This window comes from Salmo salar, chromosome ssa19 (genome assembly GCF_905237065.1).
Source record: "Salmo salar chromosome ssa19, Ssal_v3.1, whole genome shotgun sequence".
In the NCBI taxonomy this organism is placed as follows: domain Eukaryota; kingdom Metazoa; phylum Chordata; class Actinopteri; order Salmoniformes; family Salmonidae; genus Salmo; species Salmo salar.
Window position 1 is genome coordinate 9,926,721 of NC_059460.1, and position 15,921 is coordinate 9,942,641.

Consider the following 15,921-nt stretch of genomic DNA (forward strand, 5'->3'; position numbering starts at 1 on the left):
GTCTGAGGATGAGAGAAGTGAAAGGGAGTGAAAGAGGGGGGGAGACGGCCATGTTACACTTCAATTAGTTTTTGTTTTACTGTATGAGACGACCCTGTTACACTTCAATTCGTTTTTGTTTTACTGTATGGCAGCATCATACGTCACCCATAGTTGCTAGAGCTAGACGATCTGTATCCACTCTATTCCCCTGAGAGAAAAGCCCTCCTCTGTCTCCTTGGCACACGCATGCCAATTTCACGTGTGTGAAATTACCAACTATAAGTAAATTGTAGCAAGCGATGTCACTGACAGTTATTGAGTCAAAATGGGATTCAATCGCTACATAACCATACATTATACAAATCTACCAGATGAATAGGAGAGACAAAGAAAAACTTGACAGATCAGTTGAATAATGCCAGGTGATGTTGAAAATACGACTAAATCACATTACTGCTAGAACTGAATAAAACACACACGCTGTATATCCTCCTAACATCATCTTAGCTTTCTCTTTCTCTTTCCTTCCGTGTATCTCTCTGTCTCTCTTCCCCCTCCCTCCCTCCCTCCCTCTCTTTCCCTCTCTCCTCTTATCCCCTCTTACTTTCCTCCAGTCAGCATCCTACCTGACAATGATAAAAGAGGACAGTACTCCTGTGGCTGTGAGAATCACAGGTAATTGTCTCGACTGTTTAAATCTAAAATCACTACTACTCTATCAACGCTAAACCACAACGGCACAACACTGCTTAACCACAACAACACTGCTTTTCCCAATGACACACCCTTTTAGTGTTGGCAGCACCAAAGGCTTATCACAACTTAGAAGTTAGTGGGAAATATGAGATTTTTGACAATGCTCTTAGGTTGAATCCACACAATGGGAAATGACAAGGGACTAGCACAGAAAACAGTCTTAGTGGCATTCAGCTTGATAGACGTTTTTGACGCTTAGCTTTTTCCAATGCCTTTGTTGTTTCTCAAGGTTAGAATAGCTTCTATACAGTACAAAGGTATTCTCTGTCCTACCCATTGCTATTTGTCATTCAAGCTCATAAAATGGGTTATCTAAAATAATAATGTGAAAGCATTCTATAGGAGTAACACTTACGTTTTTGTAATTTCAAGGTTGTGAAATAGGTTCTACATTGTATCAAGTGTACATACTGTAACTGTAGGCTTTCTTTGTGTTTTACTGTAACATTAAACTTAATGAACCTCCTGTTGCATATAAACCTCTATACTCTATCCCCTGCTGTCCTCACATATAAACTCAACCCCTACCCTAGAGCAAACTATCTCCCCCCCCAACCCGCTCTCTCTGGTTCAATAGAATTACTACCAATATAAGCTGTGTTATACAGCGCCGCTGAATTACTAAGAAGTGTATTCAAATGAAACCGCTCGACAAATTGGAATTGATTTTCCCGTGAATTTGTGAGGGATTACATTATTCAGCCTGGCGTCTCTTGTGGTGCAGAGACCAAAACAACACACTGTGTCTTTCTGTTAAAGCTAAACGCTGGGTTATGCCTTCCACTCCTATACAGGAGACGGCAGACATTGTAACTAGGGTAATATTTGTATTCATCCCCCTAATGGTTAAGGTTGGAAATGGGTGTAAAGTACTGATGCTAGATCTGTGGTTAGGGAACGTTTCTACCTTGAGCGTACAAAGCTTATTATTGAATCGTGAGGCCTTGTGAGGTCTGTACAGTGGGACAAGTAGACAGTCATTAGCCGTGCGCTTCACATTCGTTAACAAAGTCTCTGATTCAGAGTCCATCACCCTCCTTTGATCTGCTTCAATCACAGACGCCACTGAAGACTCCTCAGCTGCAATCGCTCAGTTACACTGACAACCCACAGCTGGCCAGAGCTGATGCAATGTGAAGTGTGTGTGTCTTACCTATCAGTTCTTTGTTTCTGATGTCCAGGGCCATATTCCTGAGTGCAGTGGCCACGGCACACACCACACGGTCATTGTCTATCCTCAACAACTCCACCAGGATAGGAAGGCCTTTCTCTTTACGCACCGCAGCCCGGATATACACAGACCACTGGAGAGAGAGGGGGAAGAGTTAGACTGACGGACCACTGTAGAGGGAGGGGAAGAGTTAGACTGACGGACCACTGTAGAGGGAGGCGAAGAGTAAGACTGAAGCCAGGAGGGGTTGAGTTATACAGTACAGTAGGACCACCCCTACCTTCCAGCTGCCTGCAGCCAGGTTCTGCAGTGCTCCAGCCGCTCCCTCCAGTGTATCAGGGTTGGAGCACTCTGAAAGCAGGGTGAGGTAGGGCTTCACTATGGACGGGTGCCATAACATCTGCACCCCTTTAGGAGGGTCAGCTGAGTCTTGGAGAGGGCCTACACCATCCCACTATAGGAGGTGGGAGAGAGAGGGGCAAGAGAGATAGAAAGAGCGAAGGGATGGGAGTGAGGGGGTTGTGGGGGTAAGGAAAAAGGAAGTTAGAATACTATTCTCCCTATTTCTTTCTCCACATCTATCTCTGCGCTTTCATTAGCAATATAGCTGTGTATGCCCCTCAAATTCCCACTTCTCCGTAGAATAAGACTAGGCAGTACACCCTCCAAGCAACAGCTCTGAGTCTATATGTCAAGATAGAAACCTTTTCCCTTTGATCAATCAATCAAAGGGAAAATCTTCATGATGCCTACTCTAGGTTCTGATCTGCCTAATCTAGGTACTGATCTGCCTAATCTAGGTTCTGATCTGCCTAATCTAGGCTCTGATCTTTGATGATAAAACCTTTGGGAGATTGAGGAGAAATATAACTTGAACAGTGCAGATAATGTGCCCTAACAGTTATGAATGTGGTGAAAACTTTTTGGAGACATTTTGTGTTTTTAACTGTTTGTAACCAGAGTGAATGAGAGCTGAGCTGATTGAACAAAGCCTTCATAGCTTGTGCGCAACAGAGCATATGATTGGTCCGAGGGGAGGGATCTGAGCGAATAGAAAAGCAGCAGTAGTAGTGACTGATGCCTGGAGTGTGATGGTGGGAAGAAATAACAAGTGATTGAAGGTTTGAGCCAAAAGAAAAAGAGAGACAAAGATGCTCATCTGACAGTTAATACATAATAAAAGAGTTTGTGGTCTTTTAATGTTCTCTGTTTGAAGATTTCACTTGATTCATAATTTGGATCATCATTTATTAGTCTGTCCCTTCAGAAAATCCCTGCAGTGAACAAACTACATGGCTTGGCGGGAGCTTTTACCATATGTGTTTGCCTGTACTGTGTGTGTGTGTGTGTGTGTGTGTGTGTGTGTGTGTGTGTGTGTGTGTGTGTGTGTGTGTGTGTGTGTGTGTGTGTGTGTGTGTGTGTGTGTGTGTGTGTGTAACAGGGTTGGTTATGCTTCCACTTGCCACTTCAAAAATATATATTTAGATGTTTATGTATTGAGATCGTCTGTGCGTGTCTGTCTGTGCGTGTCTGTCTGTGTGTGTGTGTGTGTGTGTGTCCACCTGGTCCTGTCCCTTCTTCTTCTTCTTCTTCTTTCCCCAGCAGCCTGAGGTCTCTCCGTCACGTCCGTTGGCGTCACACAGCAGACCGTCCAGCTCTTCTGAACCCAGCTGCTGGCCCTGAGATGTCTCCGCTGCCAGTCGGTAGGACAGGTTACGCAGTATACACACACAGTTTTCTATGGTCTACATGGGGAGAGGGGAGAGTGTGGGGAGAGGAGGGAGAGAGAAAGGAATATGATAATTTAACCTACTAAAGAGCATGTACCCTACGAAAATGTGTGTGTGTGTGTGTGTGTGTGTGTGTGTGTGTGTGTGTGTGTGTGTGTGTGTGTGTGTGTGTGTGTGTGTGTGTGTGTGTGTGTGTGTGTGTGTGTGTGTGTGTGTGAAGCAGCACTTAAAAGGAAGAGTGCCTAATTCCATCCGAGAATCGGGACGTGCTCGAACTTCCAAATTAGTTTAAAGAAATTCTCTCAAATTAGGAAAAATGAGTCCGAAACATCGTATCACACTCCATTTAACATTGTGTTAGGAGAAGACGAATTAGCAACAGCAGAGGAGTGTGTGTGTCTGTGCGTGTGTGTTAGCGTGTGAGTGCCTGTGTAAAGTATCACACATAAGGAGCGTTTGGAAGTGATATGGAAAGCAGACTACGTGGAAATAACAAAGAAAAATCATCAATCATTTCGTAGGACTCCTGTTTTTTAGAAGTCTCTCAGACCGATCCTTTACACAAGCAACTACAATGACGCTAATTGAACAGAATACCTAGACTGACTATATAGCTTTTCTGGCATTACAGACATAATACAAAACACTGAGTTGTTCCAATTAGCTCCAACAGACCTGTTAGAGGAGACCTGTTAGAGGAGACCTGTTAGAGGAGACCTGTTAGAGGAGTTAGTTGTTTACCTCTGAAAATAGCCGAGGTAAATAACTCTAGAGGTAAACAAGAGGTAAACAACTCCAGCGGTAAACAGGTAAACAACTCCAGAAGTAAACACAGGAAAACAACTCCAGATGTAAACAACATGTAAACAACTCCAGAGGTAAACATCAGGTAAACAACCCCAGAAGTAAACACAGGTAAACAACTCCAGTTGTAAACAACATGTAAACAACTCCAGAGGTAAACATCAGGTAAACAACTCCAGAGGTAAACAACAGGTAAACAACTCCAGCGGTGAACAGGTAAACAACTCCAGAAGTAAACACAGATAAACAACTCCAGAAGTAAACACAGGTAAACAACTCCAGATGTAAACAACATGTAAACAACTCCAGAGGTAAACATCAGGTAAACAACCCCAGAAGTATGGAGAAAAGAATGTATGAAATGTATGCATTCACTACTGTAAGTCGCTCTGGATAAGACCGTCTGCTAAATGACTAAAATGTAAGTAACCAACAAAGGTAAACAACTCTGGAGGTAAACATCAGGTAAACAACCCCAGAAGTAACCAACAAATGTAAACAACTCTGGAGGTAAACTACAACAGGGAATGAAGGTTGGTTTAATTTCACTTATTGAACAGAGTGACAGGATAAAGGTAGAGAAAGAAAGTGGGAGGTAGAAAAAATAGAAGAGAAAGACAGAATATAAAGATTAAAGAAGAGAGAGAGAGATAGAGGCTAGATCAGGAGGACAGAAAGTCCATAAAAATAATGAAAAGTGTCACCCTGTCAGAGTGTCTCCTAATAACTTGGGACTAGTCAATGACAATGGCTATTGGCCCCATGCTTGCCAATCAATTCTCGTTACTGTGCAGAGAGCAGAGATGGGCGAGTTGTTAGAATGGCTAAGGAATGAAAGAGTTACATTCCAAATCGCTATTTCCATTATGAAAGACGTGTGTTTTTTCACTATCTAATCCTGACGTGGGGTTTTTCAATGACAGACGTATTTGTTTAAAATGTATCACTTGATGGTTTTATTTCAAATAGACAAATAATCATGTTTTTTGGCAAAATGCTACAGTTCCTTCAGAAAGTATGTCAAGAGCGTGCGAAGCTGTCATCAAGGCAAAAGGTGGCTACTTTGAAAAATCTCAAATCTCAAATATATTTTGATTTGTTTAACACTTTTTTGGTTACTACATGATTATTGTTATTTCAAAATAGTACAAATAAAGATAAACTTTGAATGAGTAGGTGTGTCCAAAATTTTGACTGGTCCTGTTTGTAAATGAAATATTTCTGTATTTCATTTTCAATAAATTACCAAACATTTCTAAAAACAGGTTTTTACTTTGTCATTATGGGGTATTGTGTGTGGATAGGTGTCACATCTGTCGTCAGGAATGGACCAAGGCGCAGCGGGTTGCGTGTTCAACAACATATTTATTAAAGGACGTTGACCATGGAAAAAACAAGAAAATACAGCAACACGACAGGAACAGTTTTGCAGGCTAACAAAACGCAGTGCAAAAACAACTACCCACAAACACAAAGAAAAACACACACCTGTTTATAGGACTCCCAATCAGAGGCAACTAGAAACACCTGCCTCCAATTGAGAGTCCAGCACCCAACCTACACACAACACAAAACCCCTGCCACGTCCTGACCAAAACTAATACAATTACTCCCTCTGCTGGTCAGGACGTGACAGTACCCCCCCTCCACCTAAAGGTGCAGACCCCGACTGCACCAAAAAGACAAGACAAAAAAAAAAAAAAAGTGCCATCAACGACGGCACTGTGCTACACCCCCCCTCCCCAATTCACCTATATAGGAGGCGGCTCAGGTGCGGGACGTGGACCTCGCTCCACCTTCGGCGTCGCCCACTTAGGTGGCGCCGATGGCTGCGCCGGGCAGACCGGCCACTCTGACTGACCCGGGCAGACGGGCCACTCGGGCTGGGCCGGAGGACAGGCGGGCCACTCGGGCTGGGCTGGAGGACAGGCGGGCCACTCGGGCTGGGCCGGAGGACAGGCGGGACACTCGGGCTGGACCGGAGGACAGGCGGGCCACTCGGGCTGGGCCGGAGGACAGGCGGGCCACTCGGGCTGGGCCGGAGGACAGGCGGGCCACTCGGGCTGGGCCGGAGGACAGGCGGGCCACTCTGGCTGATCCGGGCAGACGGGCCACTCTGGCTGACCCGGGCAGACGGGCCACTCTGGCTGATCCGGGCAGACGGGCCACTCTGGCTGATCCGGGCAGACGGGCCACTCTGGCAGATCCGGGCAGACGGGCCACTCTGGCATCTCCGGGCAGCTCTGGCGACTCCAGACTGGCGAGGCTGGGCTGACGCACTAGAAGCCTGATGCGTGGGGCTGGTACAGGACGTGCCAGCCTGGAGACACGCACCTCAAGGCTAGTGCGTGTAGAGGGGAATACTGGACCGTAGAGGCGCACTGGCGGTCTCGAGCGCAGGGTTGGCATCACCCCTTCAGGCTCGATGCTCACTCTCCCCTGGCACATGCGGGGCGCTGGTACTGCGCATACCGGCCTGAAAATACCAGGCCTCACCACAGCACCTACCCCAAAGCACGGGACCTATCCAGTCTGTTTATGTCCAAAAAGGGTACGGGGAGCTGGCCTGGGTCTCCAATCTCCCCCCGCCAAACAGCCCTTGTGCCCCCCCAAAAAAAATTATTGGGGCTGCCTCTCGGGCTCCCTTACCCGCCGTATTCCCCAGTCCTCGCCAGAATTCCTCCGCTGCTTGGTCCTGGTATGGTGGGTAGTTCTGTCACATCTGTCGTCAGGAATGGACCAAGGCGCAGCGGGTTGTGTGTTCAACAACATATTTATTAAAGGACGTTGACCACGGAAAAAACAAGAAAATACAGCAACACGACAGGAACAGTTTTGCAGGCAAACAAAACGCAGTGCAAAAACAACTACCCACAAACACAAAGAAAAACACACACCTGTTTATAGGACTCCCAATCAGAGGCAACTAGAAACACCTGCCTCCAATTGAGAGTCCAGCACCCAACCTACACACAACACAAAACCCCTGCCACGTCCTGACCAAAACTAATACAATTACTCCCTCTGCTGGTCAGGACGTGACAATAGGTGAGAACATGTTGCTTTTTTAAATCCATTTTGAATTCAGGCTGTAACACAACAAAATGTGGAATAAGTCAATGGGTATGAATACTTTCTGAAGTCACTGTATATATCCTCTTCACTTTCAGAGAAATTAGTAGTACTGCTAGGTTTTACACAGCCAAATGTAACGAATAACTACATTTCTATTTTTGTACTTTTACCCCTTTTTCTCCCCAATTGGTAGTTACAGTCTTGTCCTATCGCTGCAACTGTCTTACGGACTTGGGAGAGGCAAAGGTCGAGAGCTATGCGTCCTCCAAAACACAACCCTGCCAAGCCATAATGCTTCTTGACACAGTGCTCACTTAACCCGGAAGCCAGCCACACCAATGTGTCAGAAACATTGTCTAGCTGGTGACCAAGTCAGCTTGCAGGCACCCGGTCCGCCACAAGGAGTCGCTAGAGTGCGACATGGAAATCCCAGCCGGCCAAATCCTCCCCTAACCCGGATGACGCTGGGCCAATTGTGCACCGCCTCAAGGATCTCCTGGTCACGGCCAGCTTTGACACAGCCTGGGATCGAACCCGTGTCTGTAGTGATGCCTCCATTTTGAATTCATGCCTTAGACCGCTGCGCCACTTGGGAGGCCATAAATAACTACATTTCTAATAAAGAACTGCACAAATTATACATTTGTGACATCAATATTGCAAAAACATTTTTTAAATAATTAAATACAGTAACATGAGATCTGTATGTAAAACATTTACATTTTATATTTTTGTAATTTAGCAGATGCTCTTATATAGAGTGACTTACAGTTAGTGCATTCATGTTAAGATAGCTAGGTGAGACAATCACAGTCAAATATACAGGATACGAACATTTCATTCCAGCTAAACAATGGATATATAGCGTTTTTCCAAACAAAAGAAATGTCATACACATCAAAAATCTATGAATCAAAAATCTGAGAACAGTAATATTTTACACACATATGAAAGTACCCATAAGCAATCCTTTCTGATGACAATTGGTGGATATAGCGTTTTGGAAATAAACTCCTCATTTAGAGAGACTAAGCTAAAACAACCTTGAGAAGGTAGCCATCCACAACATTTCTCTACTATTGTATTGAACTGATGGACACACACACGCAGACCCCCACACACACCTTGCTGTCGATGTCGTTGCTGCCCAGAGCGGTCTGTATGATGTAGAGGAGAGAGTCTGTCAGTCCGTCACACTCTCTCATCCTCCTCCTGGCCTCCTCTCCAGCAGAACTCACGTTTCTGAAACACAAAGAGGGATGGGGACAGGTCAGAGATAATTTGATACACCACAGGGTATGGGGCTGTAAAACTCTAACATTGGGATTCGGGAATGATATCCACCCAAAAGGGAAATGCAAGATTTTTGTAATCTTTAAAAAAATATATTATATATATATTTTTTACCCCAATTTCGTGGTATCCAATTGGTAGTTACAGTCTTGTCTCATCACTGCAACTCCCATACGGACTCGGGAGAGGCGAAGGTCAAGAGCCGTGCGTCCTCCAAAACACAACCCAACCAAGCCGCACTGCTTCTTGACACAATGCCAACTTAACCCGGAATCGAGCCGCACCAATGTGTCGGAGGAAACACCGTACACCTGGCGACCGCATCAGCGTGCACTGGGCCCGGCCCATCACAGGAGTCGCAATGGGACAAGGACATCCCTGCCGGTCAAACCCTCCCCTAACCCAGACGACGCTAGGCCAATTGTGCGCCGCCATATGGGTCTCCCAGTCGCGGCCGGCTGCGACAGAGCCTAGACTCGAACCCAGAATCTCTATAGGCACAGCTAACATTGCAATGCAGTGCCTTAGACCACCGTGCCACTCAGGAGGGAAATGCAAGATTGAACCAGAATGAAGGGAAAAAAATGAATATGTTTGTGTGTTTGTGAGCATGTGTGTGTGTCTGCTCTTTGTGCGTACCCAACTAGTTTTTACAGTCACATTGGATTTATTAACTACAAAACGTTAAGGCTTGTTTTTAATTCTGGTGCCGCTCAACACATACACGCTTGTTAGCTAGCTTTGGTCCAGGGCATGGAATTGAGCCAACTCTCAAACATTCAAGTATGTATTTTAGTATAATTCTGTTATTCAGTGAAGTAATGATAGGCCTACTCAACTAGCTCTCACAATCTCATGTCAGAATTAGATGTTCATCCATGTTTCCCAAATGTAACATTTAGAAGTTGTTGCAAACATCAAATTTCGAAGTGTTTAGGGTTAGGTTTAGGCATTAACTCCTAATTCTTAAGGTTAAGGAATTAACTCAGAATGGTTAAGGTAAGGGTTAAGGTTTGGGATAGGCTTAAAACAAAAATAAAAATAACTACTTTATATTGCTGAATTCGAACCTCTGGAATCAGATGCTAACGCCCATCCGCCATCTATGTCCACAATGCCCTAGCAAAACCGAAACCTACTTCAATATAACGTCGCTCACTGTTGCCCCTAATGGCCGGTTTCCACTTCATCTCCCAGCGTCCTCAGAGATGGACGGATGTCGAATGCTGACTTGAATCACGGGTGACCTGGCTGTGCATACCTGCCTTCGAAAAGTATTCAGATTCCTTGACTTTTTCCACATTTTCTACGTTACAGCCTTACTCTAAAATGGATTAAAACAAATGTAAATCCTCAGCAATTCACACACAATACCCCATAATGACAAAGTGAAAACAGGTTATGAGATTTGTATACACATTTATAAAAACAAACTTGTTTACATAAGTATTCAGACCCTTTGCTATGAGACTCAAAATTGAGCACAGGTGCATCCTGTTTCCATTGATCATCCTTGAGGTGTTTCTACAACTTGCTTGGAGTCCCCTTGTGGTAAATTCAATTGATTGGATATTATTTTGGAAAGGCACACACCTGTCGATATAAGGTCCCACAGTTGACAGTGCATGTCAGAGCAAAAACCAAGCCATGAGGTCGAAGGAATTGTCCGTAGAGCTCCGAGACAGGATTGTCTCGAGGCACAGATCTGGGGAAGGGTACCAAAACATTTCTGCAGCATTGAAGGTCCCCAAGAATACAGTGGCCTTCATCATTCTTAAATGGAAGAACTTTGGAACCACAAAGACTCTTCCTAGAGCTGGCCGCCCGGTCAAACTGAGCAATCGGTGGAGAGGGGCCTTGGTCAGGGAGGTGACCAAGAACCCAATGGTCACTCTGACAGAGCTCTAGAGTTCCTTTGTGGAGATGGGAGAACCTTCCAGAAGGACAACCATCTCTGCAGCATTCCACCAATCAGGACTTTATGGTAAAGTGCCAGACGGAAGCCACTCCTCAGTAAAAGAAACATGACAGCCCGCGTGGAGTTTGCCAAAAGGCACCTAAAAACTCTCTGACCATGAGAAACAAGTTTCTCTGTTCTGATGAAACCAAGATTCAACTCTTTGGCCTCAATGCCAAGCATCACGTCTGGAGGAAACCTGGCACCATCCCTACGATGAAGCATGGGGGTGGCAGCATCATGCTGTGGGGGTGTTTTTCAGTGGCAGCGACTGGGAGACTAGTCAGGATTGAGGCAAAGATGAACGGAGAAAAGTACAGAGAGATCCTTGATGAAAACCTGCTCCAGAGCACTCAGGACCTCAGACTGGGGCGAAGGTTCCCCTTCCAACAGGACAACGACCCTAAGCACACAGCCAAGCCAACGCAGGAGTGGCTTCAGGACAAGCCTCTGAATGTCCTTGAGTGGCCCAGTCAGAGCCCGAACTTGAACCCGATCTAATATCTCTGTAGAGACCTGAAAATAGCTGTGCAGCAACGCTCCCCATCCAACCTGACAGAGCTTGAGAGGATCTGCTGAGAAGAATGGGAGAAACTCCCCAAATACAGGTGTGCCAAGCTCATAAGCAAGAAGACTCCAGGCTGTAATTGCTGCCAAAGGTGCGTCAACAAAGTACTGAGTAAAGAGTCTGAATACTTCTGTAAATGTGATATTTCAGTATTTTTATTTGTATAAATCTGCACAAATTTCTCTATTGGGTATTGTGTGTAGATTGATGAGAAAAAATTCAATTTAATAACATTTAGAATAAGGCTGTAACGTAACAAAATGTGGAAAAAGTCAAGGGGTCTGAATACTTTTCCAATGCACTTTATGTGTGTGTGACTGTGTCAATTACAGGAGGCTGGTTTGAGGAGCATTGGGAGGGTGGGCTCATTGTTACGGCTGGAATGGAATCAATGGAACGGTACCAAACACATCAAATACATGGAAACAACTTGCTGGACTCAGTTCCATTGATTCCATTCCAGCCATTACAATGAGCCCATAGCTTCTCCCACCAGCCTCCTCTGGTGTCAGTATCATTCTCAGCTGGGTACCAATGGGACTGAACCTATTTGATCCACGCACCATGCAATCTCCCAGTCAGCCATGGATGATAATACACAATACAGACTCATACACTACCTGGCTCTGTCATTTCTTTTCAGTGCTTCAGAGCCAGCTAAATCAATTGTAACAGTTCATTCAGTACAATTGCCAGATGACAGGGGAAGAAAATGATATATTTGCCGAACACATATCCCGCCAAGTCTAGCTTCTCGCTATCTCTCTTTCTGATAGTATCTCTCTCTCTCTCTCCCTTCCCCTCTCTCTGTAATGTGAAATATTCATAAAGGCATTAGCTACATGTCATTGAAGCTGTATTGATGATTTGGGGTATTAATGTTTGACACCATGCTGCTAATTTTCTTTATGGTTTTGGGTATATTGACTTAATAAACATTCAACATAGCTGGCAGCCACTGTTTTGATGTCCAAAACCACTATTTATGAACGTTCTGAATTTGCAAAAGTTAATTTGTGTGATTTCATGTGTGTTACAGTATGCACTAAGCTATTTTCTTTCATTTGTAAACTTGCTTTTTTCACATGCGACTTCATAACAAGGAGACAAGGCGACAGGGTGAGTTGTTGGTGAGGTTGGAGGCGAGCGCAGAGGACAGGAGTAGGGTGAGGACAGGACAGGGAAGATGGTCCTGTATGTATGAATAAACATAGAGACATTTGTCAGTCAGGCCAGGGAAATGAAGTGAGAGCAGCGTCCATCCCAACAGAGTGAACTGAAGCCAATCATGTGTTTCAGTAATGAGCAGACAGACAGTCAATTAGACGTTCCAGCTCTGGGCTTTGTGTTCACACTGAAGGTCAAGTCATCTCCTCTGCTCTCTGAATACCAAACATACAAATTATACTATACATGACGAAACCTTAAACTGTGCTCTCGCTGCTAACAGAGACAATGGTTCTGACAGATATGAACTCAGAATACAATATGAATTCACCTCAAGTAAATTATGGGGATCAATCCCAAATAAGGCTGACAGGATGTTTTAATTATGTTTAAATAGGCTGATTGATTAACCTGATCAACCTCAAACCTTAATGATATTCAAACACTCACATTCGAATACATTCAAGTAATTCATCATTCCAACACAACAGTCTTGCTTATGAGTAGAGATGGGTTATAAACAGTATGTTTCTACTTATAGCCAGCTTGATGTGTGAGTGGGAAGCCATCTTAATTTCCTGAGTACAGTTTTAATGAAGCAGAGAGGACACAGCCCTATCCTCACCTCTCTCCCACATCTCTCCTTCTGTTGTGGATTGGTTGTCAATAGAGACTAGCATGTCTGAGTTCCACCAGGACAGAGTAAGAAAGTAAGAAAGAAGTACCCAGACATAGACCATTGTCTAAATCAGTGGTCGCCACGGTGGAACTGCAGTGGGGTCACCAATTCATTTTGATTTTTTTATGGGAAAATATACAATTTCTTTTGAGAAAGATAATTAGAAATATATAATTTTGGGGTAAATGTATTTATTGGTTTCTTTTCATTTAGATAAGAGGTTATTTGTTGATGTAAAAATCTAAATGTACCGATTTTAAGGTTGTGAAAAACATGGGTCTCCAGAAATTCTGGTGGAAAAAATGTGAATACCACTGGTCTAAATCTTAATTTACAAGGCTGCAGAGCTGTCATAGTTTTGAGTTCAGATTTTAAACTGATTTAGTCACATCTCTAGTGCTAATTATAATGCGATAGATCCCACAAGGGGCCCAGCTTGCCGATGTAGAATGGTGGTGTAGACTGTGTAATAATATGCTGGAAACAGACGGTATGGTTTCTGAGAGGAGGTAACGCGATGATGACATCCGTCATAAGGAAAGAAAGAACTTGGGAAAATGTGAATAAGCCCCACCTAATTACTCTGTGTGTGTGTGTGTGTGTGTGTGTGTGTGTGTGTGTGTGTGTGTGTGTGTGTGTGTGTGTGTGTGTGTGTGTGTGTGTGTGTGTGTGTGTGTGTGTGTGTGTGATGGAGTCAGAAGAAGAAATAGTCTGGCCTCTCCTCTTAAACCTCTGAGACAGATCATCAGAAATCTACTAGGGGAGATTGCTGAGATTAAACACAAACACACCAACGCACACACCCTCAAACACTCTACTATATAACAAATCATATCCTCAGAGTGTGTGTAAATCTCCAGGCAGGTAACAGGTTATTTCCAGCAGTAAATGAGCCTGTTAGCCTTTAGCGCTAACGCTGCTAATTTATTATGTGTTACTCTCTATAAATCCCATCTAATGAATTAGCATACTTTGTTAGCTAATTACTTATTAAACACCTTTAGCAGAGGATTTAATAACCCACACATTAAATACTTTTATATGTGTTATTCTTAGCAGTTGAATAACTATCTACTTTCCTGTAAATAGTTTCAAAGTGAAGCCATGGTACAATTAAGCAATAAGGCACGAGGGGGTGTGGTATATGGCCAATATACCACGGCTAATGCCTGTTCTTATGCACGATGCAAAGCAGAGTGCGTGGATACAGCCCTTAGCTGTGGTATATTGACCCTGAGGTGCCTTACTGCTATTATAAACTGGTTACCAACGTAATTAGAGCAGTAAGAATACATGTTTTGTCATACCCGTGGTATACGGTTTGATATACCACGGCTGTCAGCCAATCAGCATTCAGGGCTTGAACCACACAGTTTATAATGCATTATGTATTATTTGGTATAGCAACCATTGAATAATTGTATATCTTATTGGCTTTCAAGTAAACTTAGAGTACATTTGAAATCTATAGATTTTCAATAAAGCTACTAGAAACTAGATTTTTGGTCAAGTGTAGAAAAGAATATTAGCACCAGATGGCTATCTTCTGTTGTCCAAGATATGAATAACCGAAGAGGGACTGTCTGTGTCTCTCTGTGTGTGTGTTGTGTGTGTGTGTGTGTGTGTGTGTGTGTGTGTGTGTGTGTGTGTGTGTGTGTGTGTGTGTGTGTGTGTGTGTGTGTGTGTGTGTGTGTGTGTGTGTGTGTGTGAGAGACACCGGTTGCAGGGGGCAGCCAACAGATGTTTCAACAGGATTAGGGCTAGGGTGGTCATTAAAGTTTGTCAGCCGGTGGTTGTCAACCAAATAACCACCGGTCTAACGTAAAAATATTTAGCATCTCCTGGCTTCCAAGCACAGCCTACAAGCCACTGATGCAGACCTTTTGGAATATCTACATTTGAAAAAACTCTAAGAAATCCATTTAATATAGCCAACACCATCACAATATAGCCATTACTTATTTTAGACAGGTCTAAAGAAACATGATAGGAAGAAAATGTAGTCTATTTCAGAAGAAAAAAATAGCAAACTCTGAGTTGTCCATATATTAGGTCCTGATCTGGCTATGCCAAATGGCTGTGGGCTACACAAGTTCATTTAGCAGAACAGATTTGCTTAGTATATATAGTATGAAGAATACTATTCAACATAGCTGAATAAAATAGACAGGATATTTTCTCCAAATGATTTCATGGAGTGTGCGCACATGCAGCTATTCTGTGTTGAGCGCTTAACAAAGAAACAGGTCATCCTATATGCTTAATTTAGAGTTATTTATGCAACTTTAGCTGTAATACAAACGTTGGGCAATATGTTTAGATTCTAAGGCTGCATGATGCAACTCTAATGATGATTTGAAAAATAGCTGCATGAAAGACATGAGCTCTGCTTTTTTTGTGCATGCTGTGCACACTTCATCAGTCTCTCATTCACAATTTGACAAGCACTGTATAATGCCACAAATTTCCCAGTGGCATCCCCTTTGTGTGGCCGTAATGCCCCCTAAAAATTCCATGTATTTTGCAGCCAGTGGCCTTTGTGCCCTTGGGCTCAATATAATCATTAGAATTCCCTTCTCCCAGCTGCGTTCTCCGAGGCATCTCTCACTCACATGGCTCTCTTAGATATCTCAGTTCTTATTAGCCAATGCCCGTCATGTGATCGGGTCCTTCTCACAGGCTACAAGTGAAGACAGACACATCGGGGACGCAACTGCACGCGTCCTTATCGAATTCCAA

At 43.9% G+C, this 15,921-nt stretch overlaps 1 protein-coding gene across 2 annotated transcripts in view; it reads right to left on the minus strand.

Annotated features, from left to right (window-relative positions):
• LOC106578422 (catenin delta-2) overlaps window positions 1-15,921 on the minus strand; it is a 462,724-nt gene that overhangs the window by 57,251 nt on the left and 389,552 nt on the right. For both annotated transcript variants that reach the window (XM_014157181.2, XM_014157182.2), the window contains exons 16-19: window positions 8,643-8,760; window positions 3,472-3,654; window positions 2,190-2,363; window positions 1,892-2,042 (exon numbers count right to left, since the gene is read on the minus strand). In XM_014157181.2, the coding sequence (XP_014012656.2) occupies window positions 1,892-2,042; window positions 2,190-2,363; window positions 3,472-3,654; window positions 8,643-8,760 (626 nt within the window). The remainder of the gene's footprint in view (window positions 1-1,891; window positions 2,043-2,189; window positions 2,364-3,471; window positions 3,655-8,642; window positions 8,761-15,921) is intronic.